General features: G+C 31.6%; 1 protein-coding gene and 1 long non-coding RNA gene across 3 annotated transcripts; both read right to left on the bottom strand.

The window, feature by feature from the left end:
* Positions 1-1,491: 1,491 nt before the first annotated feature.
* LOC143077993 (uncharacterized) lies at positions 1,492-12,079 on the bottom strand. 2 transcript variants are annotated; one of them, XM_076253027.1, is made up of 6 exons: positions 11,986-12,079; positions 10,358-10,720; positions 6,904-6,945; positions 4,157-4,258; positions 3,239-3,263; positions 1,492-1,754 (listed from the first exon to the last, which is right to left on the bottom strand). In XM_076253027.1, the coding sequence occupies exons 1-6, from the start codon at positions 12,035-12,037 to the stop codon at positions 1,643-1,645; spliced, it is 696 nt and encodes a 231-aa protein (XP_076109142.1). In that variant the 5' UTR covers positions 12,038-12,079; the 3' UTR covers positions 1,492-1,642. The 2 variants fall into 2 exon arrangements, with proteins under 2 accessions (XP_076109142.1, XP_076109143.1); XM_076253028.1 differs by lacking the exon at positions 4,157-4,258.
* A 381-nt stretch (positions 12,080-12,460) lies between these two features.
* On the bottom strand, positions 12,461-14,947 carry LOC143077992 (uncharacterized). The gene is made up of 3 exons (XR_012978984.1): positions 14,850-14,947; positions 14,072-14,099; positions 12,461-12,801 (listed from the first exon to the last, which is right to left on the bottom strand). It is a non-coding gene; the product is annotated as an uncharacterized LOC143077992 (long non-coding RNA).
* Between the last annotated feature and the right edge of the window lie 1,694 nt (positions 14,948-16,641).

The following is a 16,641-nucleotide window of genomic DNA, read 5'->3' as shown; positions in this document are numbered from 1 at the left end:
TAGAAGGTTATTAAAAGGCCAACGGATTCCTACAGTCAGTAGCAAACAATGTATCTTTTTGCTGACAAACGTCACATCAAAGATTACTGACAATAACATTTATCCGACGAGTGATATCACTGTAATGGAGATAATCACCTGATGTTACATTATTTGCAAGTTATTCACCACTTCTCTCGATTCGGAGGAAAATATCCGAATTCATTCACATCACGTAATACATTATTAGTCAAAATATTAACTCTATAAATCTGTGAGGAATAAAACTCCCGAGGAAAAATCAAAAAGGAAAGTACCTAATCAAATGTCTTTATCAAACGCTCAAACACATCAAACGAATTGATCACAACTGTCATATTCCTGACTTGGTATAACAATATCATATGTGTATGTGTTATGTGTAACCACTAGAATTGGCAAATAATTACCGCAGAATAACCTAAGTCAGTTATCCGCCCGATTCACACACCCGGTTAGGTTTTCTGAGCATTCCCACTTCTAATGGCTGGCGAGGAAGAAGCCAGCAAAATGAAATGGAAATAGCAAAAGAAAAAAAACACTTACACTCAAAGAAAATCTGATATTGACATTATGATATTCAAGGCCTGTTCTTTGGAACTGTTATGAGGCTTTGTAATGAAATTATTTCAGTGGGAAAACAAGTTCTCCATTTTCTTGAGAATTTGCATAGGTTCTAATGTGCCCATTTCCATATCAATCCTGGTATCAACTTTCCACCCATAATAGTTCATGCTTGTGTCTCGTGATCATACGGGATTATCAGGTTGGTAACAATGCCAATACAGAAAAGGCTAACGTCAGATCGATGATAGTCTACTACTCATTACTGTATGTCGCTTCATAATACTTTTAAACATAAAATTCCATTTCTGAAATTTATCTCAACATTATTATATTCGTGTTCTATTGAAACTAGTTAAAGATGTACATTTGACAGATGATCACTACTGTCCAATATACTGATTCAGTATGTTGTGTTCAGCTTTAAAATTTTAATCATTTTGCCAATTGTCTATTGGTCAGCTAAATGTGCTACCTTTGGGTTATACGTTCTCTTACTGTTTTGACTTTTTGACTAGATACTGGCTATGACCACTGCTTTGGATTGGACTTTCTGTTTTGAATTTTACTCGGAATTCAGTATTTTTGTGATTTTACTTTTTATACGATGTATGCTGCATGAACAAATGCAGGTTTGCCTTTCCATGAACCCCCAATGTTACTCAATTTTCTGATGAAAGTTCGTATTACACCTAAATATGAAGTTTTTTATTCGCTGTTGGCATACTTTTTTTGTTGGTGTATAGACTTGCCTAGTTGCGCTTTCATCATTTTTTTAGGTATTTTTTTTCTACAACTGTTATATACAAAATATAGATTCGATATGATGTTCACAATATGAAAATAACAAGAAGCATATATATTATCCCTGCAGCCTAAAAAAGAATTGATGATATATGAAAACATTGGTAAAAAAAGAAATATTTTTATAACAATTTGACTGTGATATTCCTTGTTTTAGTTCTTATATTCTGGCACTGCCTCTTTACTTGCAATTATGTAATGACAATGCAGGTTACTAGGTAATGGTGCGTGATGTGTTGTTATCTCTCTCTGCAAATCAGTATTTAACATCATCGTATATCTGTTCAATTGTTGCTTCGTTTGTGCCTTTGTCCATTGTATTGTACGCCTGTCCTTCGATATGGTTCCGTTTGACGTCTTCGTACGACCTACAAATATAGAAATAGTTAATTCTACGTTATAATTTGTATAAGTCGAAATTTTCTTAATGCAATGTGTTCCCCCATGTGTGTTATTTGGAAATATTGAGCTCATGCTCGTTAAATCCCAAAACTATTTAAATGATACACGTGCAGTGTAAAGAGGTCTGTTTTAGGTACAACCGACTTTATTGTGACATAATAGGTAGAAAAACTACTTGATTTCAAGATTTGCATTACAATTTTAAATTGAAATCTGAAATTGAAGATTGAATGTGAATGCAAATGTAGAAAGAAACAAAAAGTCATGTGTACTATTGTTTGTCTATTTGTCTTTTTTATTTTTTAGTCATGGCGTTATCAGTTTATTTTCGATTTATGAGTTTGACTGTCCCTCTGGTATCTTTCGTCTCTTTTTTATGACTTGTAATACCCTGTCCTTTAACGTAAATGCAAAGGCCCTTAGGTTGTAGATGTTATTTTATTTAGCATACAGTTCAGTGTGTTTTGACATTTATTTTATTTATTTTTTATATGTAACATTATTCTTTAAAAGTTTTGTAATTACCGCTGCTTATAACAATTAGATAAATCATCTCGGTATACCCTTAACTAATGCTATGAGGCAACGTGCATTGATACTATCATTATCATTAATATTATTTCCTTTTAGATGTAAAGTGTCAAGAACCCAATTAGGCGATAAATAATATGATGTTCAAGACTAACAAAGAGAGACAATATAAAAACATACAGACGAGTATAAAATCAGAACTTTAAAATACATCACACAAAAACAATAATACCTATCAAAACGAATAAACACACACTGTACTTGTAAATACATGTGCCTGATTTGCGAAGTTGACCAGTAAATGCTTTTATTAACCATTTGTCAGAAGATTCGAGTTAAATTTCAATTTTCAGTGAATACATTATTGTGTTAGTCCAAAAAAAAATATGACGTCTTCACATCGTTTATTTAAAATAGCCTTTGAGGACCGTCATGGTCATGATAATTATTTGGATCTGTATTGTAAAAATAATTGTAAATGTTTGAACTAGTTCCATATAATTGTATGAATTTCAAGATTATATATAAGTCACAAAAATTACGTCCCTATTTGTGGTGTACTGCTATGTTGGTAAAGGAAGATGTTCGTTGTTCTTCTACGGTTTACTTGTTGAAACGCAGTTGTTAACAAATACCTATAGTCCGTTTCTATTTATAATGACATTTGTTTTTGAAGCATTCAGTGTTTCTGTTGTTCCGTTTTTTTTTCCTCTTAGAGTCTACATTTTAAGTTTGTAACTCGGATTTGTTTTTTCTCATTCGATTTATGACTTTTGAACAGTTGTATACTACTGACATTTTTCTTTACTTTGTACATGCAGGTTCATGAAAATAATCATATTACTTATTGTTATTTTGGATTTAGTTATAATATATTATATCATTTTGTATTTTCTGTTTGATTTTTTGTTTTACATACCTTTGTTTTGTAAACACTAGTCTACCTACAAACAATGAAGACAGTTATAATCAATATACGATGCTACTGCTTACGGAGTTTTTATTATCCGAGGGTATAACCAGCCCAGTAGTCAGTACTTCTGTGTTGACATAAATTATCATTGATATGGTCAAAATTATAAATTAACTGTTTTCAAAACTTTACATGTTTGAAATACTACACCTTTTCTACCTCCGGAATAGATTACCTAAGCTGCATTTGGCAAAACGTTTAGGACTTTTTGGTCCTCCATTTTCTTCAATTTCTTACTTTATTTGTCCCTTTTTTATTTTTTTCTATTTGAGCGACAATGCTGAGTCTTTTGTAGACAAAACGCATCTGATACAAATACAAAACCAGACATTCTGAACTGAGCGTTGTTTATTCTTATTTTTCTTACTTTGTACATTTATTCGTATAATGGCTGGTATTGTCTCGTGTGTTGTACAGTCCAATATTTCTATTCCTGTCATCTTGGTTTGTTTTATCTAATGGGCCAATACTGTCAAGTTATATATTTGCCCAAGCTCAAAAGTTGATGTACATATATGATGATTATATCGTATAACCATATTGATTTATATTCACACTGATTGCAAAATGTTTGCCCTTTACGTTTAAATTCACTATTTTAATGCTTTATTCCTTGAGGAGATACCTTTGGTCTTTTCGTTTATTATTCAAAGTGTAGTGCCGAAACCATTTGTTGACCTCTTTATTTGTCATGGGTTATTTCGTGTAGTCTTCGGTCAGGTTTTTTTTTAACATAAAACAATGATTAGTTTGTTTAAACAAATCAATTGAACAGATACAAATTTAATTTCGATTATATTCATAGCATCTTGTTTCGTCTGTTATTCTTGTGTCTCTTTATAAGGGGATCATTTTAAATCTTACCTTTTCGAAAAAGGACAAAACCTATTACACATTCCATAACTTGTGCCACTATTAGAACAACAAAAAATCCTATGAAAATATTTCTACCCGTTACTGAACACTCTGAAATGAAATAAAATCCTATTACGGAAGACTTTTTAACGGGACTGGACGCGCTTGCGAGGATATAACGATCCCATCAGAAAAATTTATTTATTTCTAGATTTTACTAAATGCCAAAAATGGTGCAGTTTTGACACGGATAGCTCATAGTAAATAGATCAATGTATATCATAACTTCTTAATAATGCAGAATGATTTCAAAGACAAGGATAAATCGAGTCCAAACGTTTTATTTAACTTTTTGCATGTTAAAAATTGTTTCTGTTCTTCATAAACTTTACAAATATGAAAGTTTCCGAGGCCGTAACTACCCTTGAGGCAAGTGAGGCAATTGCCTCACTAAAATTTCGACACTGTTTTTTTTTTTTTATATACATATATAAATATAATAGTCATTTGTTGTTCTGCCTCAACCTTAATTGCTATAACTTGTCATCATTCCTTTTAAACTATTCTTCCTGGATATAACTCAGCATCTCAACGGGTGATGTTTCTCGGTAACATTAACCCAGAGTAGTAACGATAATTATCATGGATCTTTAGTTAAAAACAGGCTCTTGCAGAAAAAAGAAAAGCGATACTGAAGGTAAAGAAGGAATAATTCTAGTAAACTAGGTCTTTTTTATGAACAGAGTCTGAGTATTGCATATAACTTCATTAGAACAATCCAAAAACGATAAGTAGACTGACAAATGAAGCACTGGTCTTCGGAAGGGGCAGTCCTGTCTGCGTATCCATTTCTCCGTTTTACCAACTTTTGACAAATCAAGTACTGGGCATCGCAAGGGGGCAGTGCTATCTGCGTATTCATTTCACGAACTTTAATCTTTCTCTTTACAGATAAATAAAATATAAATAATATGAAACATGAATGCATGGATTAGTTTTTATCCATGTTTCTTTAACCTTAAAAATTGAAAGATTATCCCATATTCCAATTTGATATTATTGAGGAATAAATACATTAGATGTATGTTTCATTATAATACTTTATTCTGATTGGCTAACTGCACATCACATGTTATTCCTTAAGCAATTGCATCAGTCAATAAAACTTATCATTCACGATAACACGTGGTCCCACAATAAAGTGCACAGGTGAATTAAATAAAAAATTTATAAAATTCGTGTTTTCATGATCATAGCTAAAAAATGTAATTATAAGTATTGAATGCTTCTTTTTGTAACTTCATAGGGTTGTAAAAGCGTTGACCGTGTGCACATTTTTTAGAATGAAGCGCTTCCGCACTTCATACAAAATGTACTTCGGTCAACGCTTTTACACCCCAATCCTGTTACAAAAAGAAGCATTCAATTCTTAAATGGTAGAACCTTAATTTAACACAGGATTTTGTCTTTACTTATTCGGGACTACGGAATTTCGTTTCTTTATATTCGGAGTTTCGGAATCGGACACCCCAACCCCTAACCCCTAAATTTATAGATTCTGGAACTTAAATACCACCAACTATTTCCAGAAATAATTTGAAATTACGGAACTACATGTAAACGTCAAAAACTCCATTCCAATTTCCCTGTACCCATATCATATATACTTACTCTATAGATAGAATCATATACATGTATGTTATCTCATTCTATCCCTAGTTTTTCTACTCTTTGTCAGCATAAAAGCGAGTTTAATATTTTGTAACTGCGACTGATGGTGCTTAAAGGAAAGCTTAATTCCCTTTTGCAAACAAAAGCTGCTACCGAATTGCTGATGGAGAAGGAATTGGAAGAAGACATTGATCATTGTGTTGATGATAATGTGCTACTTTTAGAAACACAGACTGCCCTGAAACGACTGAAAACTTGGAAAATAGCATGCATGAGTGGCGAGAGATTGTGCGGTCTTGCCATGCTCCATGTTCATCGCGATAAGGATATCAGAAGACCAAATTATGATTCTGAAACGATTTGACTGAACCGGCCATAGAAAAATTTGACAATCTCTTCTGAATCGATGTTTGTTCTATGTTCTGGCAGCAGACTCAAATCAGTGATATTTGGATGATTATCTTACATATAAATTTAGATAAAGTTGTTAAAAAATTTGGTGTAAGTAAAAGTCTTAAAATATGAAAAATTTATATAAAAAGTGTCCAAATTCAAAACATTATCAAACTCTCTAAAAATGCCTAGAATGCAGGATTTTGCACCATTCATTTCATACCCTCCAAAAAAATTTCGCCCAATTATTTTGCCTCACTAAAATAAGATGCCTAGTTACGGCCTTGGTTTCAATAACATGCAATATGGACACGTATTAACCATGTTTTTCCAATGATATTTAAAAGCGGCAGATACCTTTATATTCAATTTGACATACCCGGTAGCATGTCGCAATTTCTGGTTTCAAAATATATAGATCCTTATCGATAATATCAAGTGTCTTCCATATGAAACGACATATTATTCATCCGTGATCTTTTCCTTTTTGTTTGTGATTTATCGTAATGTGTTCACCGATTTTGGCAAGACTTTAGTGCTATCAACCTTTGGTGATGTTAGACTCATACCAATTGCCATTAACATTCCAAGATTGTACTGTTGATTGAGTTATGTAATAGCAAGTTAAATGTTAATTTCTATCTTAAGATATTATATGCGTCATTCAGAAATTTACAATTAGATTAACTTACCATCGTTAGAGAGTGGACCTTCAGTGGGTGTTTCTTCTGTTTCTAAAAAGAAAAGAAAAATCATATACACGTAATTTTATGAATATGTATATAATTTCTTGGTGTTTGGTGTACCTTGACACATAAAGAAATTAAGAATTGTACTGGTAAATTTTAAAGAGACTTCATACAAAGTGTATGATTTTGAATTGCGCAATGCATTTTGCTTTACTTTAATCGTCTTGATAGATTAACAGTCAGTAACAATTTGTCAAAGGAAAACTTCACCTTTTTACATCATGGCATATGACGCGGCACTCTTTGTCCATTGAAATTTAAGGGAAAAAATGGAGGCTTTTAATGAAAATCTTTTTTTCTGAAACAATTGGACATCTGTCATCATTTGGTTTTCACAACATAATTAGCTTAGTAAAGAAATCAGATTTTAATGACCTAGCTCTGTTTGAACTTCTTATGTGCATGTAACAAAACACACATAAAGTAATTGATTTGGCCTAACCTTTGATTAGAAGCATCCTATGATAGGAATGTTATGGTTTCATGTTAAAGAACTCGATTTTGTCTCTAAATCATTCTTTTCCAGTATGGGGTTTTGTGCGTTAAAGAACCCTGTTTCATGAATTTATACACAATACATTCTCTTTTTTTAGTAGATGGGTTGATGGATTATTTGTTAACGTCCAGTTGAAAGTATTACATATATACTAGAACGAAATTATATTCCTGCAATTGAATCTTGACCCTGTTTAGTACTCGACCGACAAGCTGACCCTGAATCGAGCACACTAATTTCCAAAGTAACATCCAAAAGGAAGATATGACACTCTTCTCGAAAATATTATTCTGAGTATCATACAAAGCGAAGAAACAAAGAAATAATACAAATTTTGAGATTTGGTTTGATCCGATCGAGAATGGCAAGAAGCTGTCACCATAGATATTGTTTGTTTTCTACTAGAAATACCATCATCTACAAATGTTATTCATAATGCAGAGATATATATAAATGTCACTATCGTATTATAAGTTATGTAAATTGATTGATGTAATCACTGATGTCCTAGGTTTTATATTAATTTTCCAATACTTGATGTCTTTCAGTGACATATCTATGTGTAGAATCTTAAGTCGTTTGTCTAATATGAATTTAAATGATTGCTAGCTAGAATTATTCATTGGTTTACATCGGCTTTTAACTGGTTTTCTGTAACTGCGAGTGCTCTTATGTCGGTATTTTGTTTTTATCTTATACTCTAAGCCAATCCGATAAGGCATGCACTTTCTCATTTATTTTTAGAATGCGTTCTTTATAATGTGCTTTGTAAAGTTAAGCGTACATTAATATACTTAACAGATGACCCTTTAACCCGAACTCCTATGTCGTTCGGGTTAATTAGGGTCACCAGAGCCGTGCAGATTCAATCGTTTATACCGACTTGCTTGGTCGGTCAATAACTATAACTTAACCCTCAAATTCTGCATGTGCCTGTCAGAATCATTTCATTCACGTTTTTCGTTTTGCTTTTATGAGACCTGGCTTACATACATGAAGGATTTATTCATTGTTGAATGCCGTACAGTGACGTATATATACCGACAGTTGCTACTTTCAATCAGCATTGTCTTTTTAATAAGTCGTTAGTGGATGGTTGTCTCGACTGAAATAATACCTCATCTTCCCATTGTCATATAAATGATTATAAAACTTGATGATCGAATTGTGACTGTAACTTTAAAAAAAAAATGATCAGAAATTAGGAGGAACTAAAAAGAATCTATATACGAAAAGAAAACATTAGAAATTGTATTTATTGTAACAGACATATATGTATAGTTGGAACGACCCTTTCTAATTTCGATCATTTAATTTGGTTACCGCTAAACTTCAAAATTAATGCAAATAGCATGTTTACAGCAAGTGTCTCTCGTGTATTATCAATCGACCCATATATGGAAAATGATATGTATAAATCTTACTATGAAATACGCCACAAGGCTCAAGGCTGATAATCCCATTTCAGCGCCACCAGTGACGTAACATAGGGCTGATATTGGTTATTTGCCTAAATGTGAATTTATGGCTAGTTTACTTCCACTTGTTACACATGCAACAGTTAGCATGCTAAGTATCTATTTTTAATAATGTTTTAACTATACCAGCTATGGTAATACTCAAATACATGTGTCTTTACCGATTAAATGTAATTAGAATTTGAAATATTAAAAACAAGGTAGACGAGATATACAATAGTTAATGTATACGACGAACAGTGATAGTTGGAAGTGCGTCAATCAGTTCTCTGTGTAGGAAGCCAGGACTAAATCTAGAATAGAAAAGTCATTATTCATGCAGTTCCAACGTTCACGCGTGTATCTGATGTTGATTAACAGGTGTTATATAAAACCGATCTTTTGTTTGTTTAAGAAAGTATTAAAAATCTCTTCAATCTTTTTGGTTATTTTTAAAGTAGAAATGGCTGCATATAATAGATTTCTAAATAAATTTTTTTCTATTTATTTGGCTGACTGGCAAATAAGCGGCAATATTGTATGACTTGTTTTCAAGTAATGAACCTTACGAAATATCTGTGTTTCGTGTCTGTCTGTATTCAGAGTAGATTTGGTGATGTCTTTCTTTTCATATCAATAAACAATTTCGTGCAAGGAAAATACCATAAATAGACAAGTAATAATATTAGAAATTGAAACATGAAGATTGATCGTGCATGAGATATTATTGTACAATTGACCTTTAATACATAGACAATAGCATACGGACTTTCAAGTACTAGTTTCAACCCGAGAGTCCAATATCATACCTAGATTACTGCACGAGGGGATATTGGTGATATTGGTTGAGGAGTGATACATGTACGCTGCACTAGTACTATTGAAAAGCCATCTCATTATTTACCCCAACTAAATTATTTTGACGGTTTTTCACTAGAGTCGTGATATGACGAATATACAGATCAGGGGGTTGATAACGCCTATACAAAAGTCACTTATATCGATTACGTCACACCATACAGTATAGGGTTTGGTAAGGTAGCAATCATTTAATTTCAAAAGGGGGGTTATTGTGGGTTTTTTTCTTAGTCAGAAATTTGTATAGTTATTCGACGCTGTCAATCAAATTATTTTTTCACAATTAATAAGGTTTTTGTGTCCTCAGCCTGACCAGAATATTATTTTCGTCAAATTTGGGATCAGAATATTTTTTTTATGAAAGAACCATACCCCATCTCCCATAAAGTTGAATTGTCGTTCCCTAATATTTTTGCAATCATGACTAATATGAATGTTGTCACGGATGGCTGATATGGCACGATTCCCATTGAGTGTTTTAATTTACTCATACAATTTACTTGTATAAAGTTTCAGTTACACATGTATATGATAAGTGATCACGAATGTTTAAGTGCTATAGTAAATCTTTAAGGTTTATACTTACTTTTAGGCCTTACTTCTAATGTTATAGTCTGTAAAACACTTTGTGTTTCTCCTGTAGTTAAATCATACTGAGCTTCACATGTTATATTGTTTTGATTGAACGTCCTGGGCACATTTCGAATTTCGAGATAAAATCTAGAATAGTATTTGTCACATGTGGCGTTATATAAAGTTTTGTTGTAGAGTATCTGGTCACACCGTCCACCAATAGTTATCCAGTATACTATGGGTCCAGTATCCTGTGTTTTGATATACTGGACTACCTTCGGATAGCCTGTTAAAGAACATGTAAACTCTAGTCTATCACCTTCATCTACTGGTAACGTCTTGTCAACTGTTAGTGTGACTATCTGTGCTTTATAACCTTTGAAAACAATGATACCAATGTTTACATAAATAATATTTTTATGTTTATTATTTCATTTCCCTATTTTCTATATTTTTTTTAAAACTTTGATCTTTAATTCTTGCTTGGAACATGGAAGTATTCTTGCATGTGTCATTCATAATTATGCGTCATTTATTTCATGTAACCACTATTCGGTCTTTGTTCGTAAATGCAGATTTTCATCTTCAGCTCTTTGACATTTTATAGGATATGGTTTTCAAATATTTTGGCCTTTAGCATCACTACCTCACTGAAGATACGATGAATTTCGAAGTAGGCATCTAGTGCAGTTACATTCGTATTATTGAGTGTGATAATCGCTGGTCATATACTCTACATAACAATTATATTGCACTCTAGAAAGTCAAGAACACAAGTCACAAGGTAGGATACATTCTAAATTAAAGTTTGAGGAGACATACAAACATATAATACACGCCATGAAACAATTTCCTATAAATGTAGATGTGTTAGTCTTATTTATGTCCTTGGATTGCAGTCTCAGTAAAGTATACTGAACACCTAAGAAAGTTAACTTTTTAAAAATCAGCTCAACGCTTTGTTCAGGTACAATTAGTAAAAGAAGAGCCAAGCTTCTCAATGATCCAAATTATAACTATATATAACAAACTGCTTTACATCCAACGAAATAATTCCTGTAAGTTGTGAATTCCATTATATTTTTGTCAACTGTCAATTTACAGGTAAAAGTTAATATTTTGTCAAAATTTAATGAAAATAAAACGATCAAAATCTATTTCATTCCTAGTGATGGGTACCCCTGAAGTTCATTCGAATTCGACTAATTGCATGCACATATTTTAGCCTTATTTATAGTATTATACCAATGAGCACTTTATACACTTCTAAAAATCAAATACCATTGAATTATATGGTCAAAATTGAAGGTAAACGCTTTCCATATAGTATAAGTTCAATTATTAAATATGTCCAAGTGTTTAACGCTACGTACAAAAGAATGAAAGAACCCTTCATAATAAATACTCCACTAGAAGTAAATAATTCAATTTAGTAATTCAATGCACAAATTGGAAATTGTCAAAAGTTTCTTTCGTTGTTTAAAGGTACACGTGTACATCCCGTAGCGATGTGGTTTCAGACTAGATGATCATATGGAACAAAGAAAATCAAGTTCGATCTTTTAGCAGTTAAAATTGTTATATATTAGAATCTTGCTAGCAGCTCTCAGTCGCAAAGTATGTAAATGTTAACAAACTCACCTGTTATAAAAAGTATCACAGCAATGCCGCTTAACACCGTATCAAATTCCATAGTCGTCTTAACATCTCAAGTATTTGTTAAATTTTCAATAACAAATAACCTCAGTCATAAATTGTTATAAATTGTTGACATTGGGCAGTGTCCATTTAAATTATGGTCTTATTTGTTAAATTTAAAGGAGACAGATCATGGAAATTGTTTAAATAATAATGATTCGTTGTCGATTCATCTTTAAAAAAAATTGAACAAGACCTCATTGCTGAAGGCCGAACATTGACCAATAGTTGTTAACTAATGTGTCGTTTGACCTCTTGTGAAGAGTTGTCTCATTGGGAATAATATAGTATATGTATTTTAATTAGCTTTAATCCTTAAATACAAAAAGTCTGATGATTGAATTAATCTGCTGGAGAGTGTAGCTTAAATTGTCTGATTTTATTTAATAAATACATAACTGTATGTTTTGTGGCAGTTTAATCAACATTTATATTCGATATAATCAATTTTATCAAAATTAATGAAAGAAAATGGATAAGCATCAATTTGTTTTTTAAAAAATGTAAAATGTCGAAGAAACAACTTTGTGATTCAATAGCCATTAGGGTTTTCCCAAATATTTTTTTTTTCTATATTATAGGTTCTATTCTCATATGATTATAATGCTATACAAAAAAAGCATATGATATACATTTGTATGTCAGATATTATTATATGTATGTTCAATAGACAAGTTTGAATCAATTGATGCATTGTTTATTGTACTGTATTCTTCTTGCAGTGCTTCCTGATTAGGAACAACTACGTCTTCGTATAGTCTAAAGAAAACAAAAAATACAAGATAATGTAAAACAAACTATTCTAGTACTAAATTTTCGAAAATATGACTAAACATTGAAAATACATTTAATACAAACTCTTCAATTGCCCTCGGTTTTTGATGTCGTTCATGTTGATCAGCCTTTATTTTTTCCATGCTATGTTTTGTATACTTCTGTTTTTCTTTTAGGTATTTTTTCTTGTTTTTTTTAAATGGCGTTGTCAGTTTATTTTCGACCTATGAGTTTGAATGTTTAGTTTGCCTCTCTCTTGTGGCACTTGTTCGATTTTTATGTAAATATGGATGTATTTTTCTAATTTTAATTCCGCTTTAATTTTGATATTGTTGTGAGATTACTTATAATTCCGTTGTTAGGTATAATTAATTCCGTTGTTAGGTACAAATGTAGATAAAAAAAAAGCTTTGATTTAACTGTCAGCTTATATATTTGCCTGTCGAATGTTTAATACTTTTTTTTATGTTGTCAGTGGGTATGGATCAATGAATAACTCCGCTTAATTTTAAAGTGGTGTTAATTTTGTTTTATGCCATATTTTCGCTAAATATCGAAAAAAAAGATAGTATCTTCAATACAAAACTGCATTTATACACAAAGCACTTACATACATATTTTATTTAATACCAAGCACGTTCATAAAGTCTTTATCTCATAAGGTTAGCGGCTTTTCAAATTATTTTAATTTGTTCTATATTATAGAATACAGATGTTCGTTCTGTTTTATCGATATCCTAGTTAATTTACTCCCACGCTGTTCGTTATTTGATTTTCCCAAATTATGAGCCTGTAATCCAGTGATTGTCGTTGCTGCTAGTTGTCTTGTATAAATGTGTTTACTATTGCTTTTGGCATGAATCAGACCATTGGTTTTCTATTTTTTTTTTTATTTCTTGAGCATAGTGTTAACTCATGCAATTTTTAAAGCCTACTTTACGATATTGGTTGCAAACCTGATTGTTAAACATCGTACAATTATTGATGATTGTTGGTTGCTTAATGTCCAGTGGCAAATATTTCAGGCATGTTCAGGACGAGTTCAAACATCGTGCAATGATTCACACGAGTTTAAAAATGATTCGCTTTCGTTTCAAACAATTATAAAATCAACAAAATATGTTGATACAATCTCGATGTTAGCAGTCTTTTTAGTGAAACTAATGGCGTCTACTGGAATAGTTACACGAAATATGGTGAAAATGACTTTGATACATTATGCCCCTTAAATCAATGAACTATCGTATGTACTTACTTTTTTGACGTTGTAAAAGAAATTATACCTACAATTGTTTAAAATTCAAAATTTTAAATATTAAAATAAGCTGAGTTGCAATTATTTGATTGTGTCATTACTTACAACATAAAATGAATTATCAGCAAATGTTTTAAATTGAACGCACATGCACGTGGAGTTAACATCATTGTTTTGATAATTCTGCTAGAAAAAATTGTCTTGGCCAAGTATTTAGAAAACTTTTTCGATGTTCTCGGCAAACATTTTATGCTAAATCTTTGACGTATGTTATTAATATGTTCGTTCATCAATTTACCACATTTCAAACTTTAACAGAACATATTATTGCACATATTGTAAATATAAAAAAGAAATTCAAAGTTGTGTAAATACTTCAATATTTGAGAAGATAAATGACCAAAAATGACAGAGCAGCATAGCAAAACCCCATCTATAACGTCAACTTTGCATAACTTTTTGCTACTAGTATTTCAAAGCAACGAGTTAGTCTGAAACGAATATCTCATTTGTTTCAATGAATTAACTTATCAAAATATATAAATAGACTCTGTACAATAATATGTTGCTCTACACTGCTCATGGCTTATCGTGTTGTAATCTAATTGTATTTTAAGAAATTTGGTATTACACTGATGACCGTGTTATGTTCTCTAAATGTGAATTAAAAAGGTTCCTTTCTTTTTTTGACAGTCCCATTAAAATTTATGCAACATACATTTGTATCAGTTAGTTTAATTTTGATATCCAACAGCACGAAACACTAATTAAAATTTACCTTTTCTGTACATTATAGCAAATGCAACACATTGACAGACCTCTACTAGCAGTATTGACACCAAGGCAAAAATCAAAATCTGTTTAGATACATCATCTGAAAATGGAAAAAAATTCTGAAACTTTTTTTTTTTTTGATTCGCAACACTTGAACAAAGACTAAACACCAGAAAGAAAGTTAATTTCACTTTGTAAAACTGCAAATCAAGCTATTCAACTATTTAGTTTTTCTCGGTGTGTTGAGGACCTATTGAATAGCTTCGGCTGTTTTCTGCTCTGGTAAGGTTGTCTCTCTGACACAACCCCCTTTTCCATTTTCAATAATGTATTGTATGTTTCCCTTTTAGTTAAATTAAATAGCAACTACTTTTAACTCCAATCATACATACAAATGTAAAACTTACTGGAAATGTTTACAACTGCAGATGTTGATACATCTGGAGGATCAGTTACTGTAGTTGTTGTGATAATTGGATCCGGACCAGGGTTAGTTGTCTGTAATTGAGTGGTTTGTGTCGTTAACCATGCAGCGCAATATTTGTCTGAAATACATTTAAATGAAAAAAAAAGTTGACTCTCCTTTGCTCTATTAAGTGTTTATTCCTGGAAATCACAATTACAAAAGCATCTATTGTTTTACTTTTAGACTGTCAGATATATGATATAAATACAAAGTTTGTATTATTTGTTTTCCGAAGAAATTAGCTTTAATAACACAATCTAACGACCTTACCTTACCTATCATTTTTATAGTAACAAATCCTTCAACATTATCCGAAACACTTCCACTATAAATAGCTCCGCATGCGACGTTCGTCTGATGGTAAGAATACGAAGCACTTAAAATACTCATAGAAAAGATTAATGATGACCTGTCACAAGAAGCATCGTACAAGGTCCTATTTGGGGATTGAAAAAATACACATGAATTATTTTGTATTATCCAGCTGGCGATTTCTCCATCCAAGAATGATGCATCAAAACGAACATATCTTGGTGTTCCCGTTACTACACATGTAAAATCTATTCTGTCTCCTTCTGTAATTGGAGGTGTATTATTGATCCACATGGAGACAGTCGTCACCACAGGTCCTGTAATATACAATATCTCCTGTTATGAAACATCACAACATGTAAGTTATTTTTATTTTTTCTGCATCTATTGAAATAGATAATTAGTGAATTGGTTGATTTCATGGTCATGATTTTCAAAATTTTGTGTTTTTACTGAGTACCCATAGATACCGTATTGTACGGGGATTCTTAAACATGACAAATACAATCATTGCGCTCTTTTTTGGTGTTCAAAATGGTACTTATAATATAATAGTTTATATATGAAATATACCATATAATGAAAAAGCGGAAATTATTTAAATGAATTTACATGACGTAGCATAAGTATTTCAGTATTTCAGTAAGACTAAAATTTAATCAGAAATTTACCACATTTTCATCGAAAGCAAAAATAATGCGTATACCATCTCGAACTTAAAGCAATAAGATAGTGCACGTCAAATTTTATGTGTGAAATAAAAGGTTTTTTTTAAAGAAATAAGCAATTTAAAAAAAAAAACATAAGTTAAGTCAATTTTTTGACATCGACCAAACACGGATATCTCGTGCCTTTGTTCATTTTGTAGCTTACACCATTAGGTCATCCAAACAAAATTGTTTTTAACCTGATCATAAGCAAGCACTCACGAAACAATGTTTTGTTACGTCAATTCCAGCGAGGCTTAAACAAAATTCTGGATATTTAAGTAATTTTTGTATCTTTTTCAAGTTTTTGC

This window comes from Mytilus galloprovincialis, chromosome 6 (assembly GCF_965363235.1).
Source record: "Mytilus galloprovincialis chromosome 6, xbMytGall1.hap1.1, whole genome shotgun sequence".
Classification (NCBI taxonomy): domain Eukaryota; kingdom Metazoa; phylum Mollusca; class Bivalvia; order Mytilida; family Mytilidae; genus Mytilus; species Mytilus galloprovincialis.
The sequence above is the reverse complement of the archived record's forward strand: the minus strand, read 5'-3'. Positions and strand labels throughout refer to the sequence as shown.

Bases quoted from the DNA above. Each gene is read 5' to 3' on its own strand.
- LOC143077993 (XM_076253027.1), bottom strand. From the start codon at position 12,037: ATGGAATTTGATACGGTGTTAAGCGGCATTGCTGTGATACTTTTTATA. The intron at 10,721-11,985 runs GTGAGTTTGTTA...TTGTTTTCAAAG, and splicing joins TGTGATACTTTTTATAACAG to GTTATAAAGCACAGATAGTC. The intron at 3,264-4,156 runs GTAAGATTTAAA...CATTGTTTGTAG, and splicing joins TTTTGTCCTTTTTCGAAAAG to GTAGACTAGTGTTTACAAAA.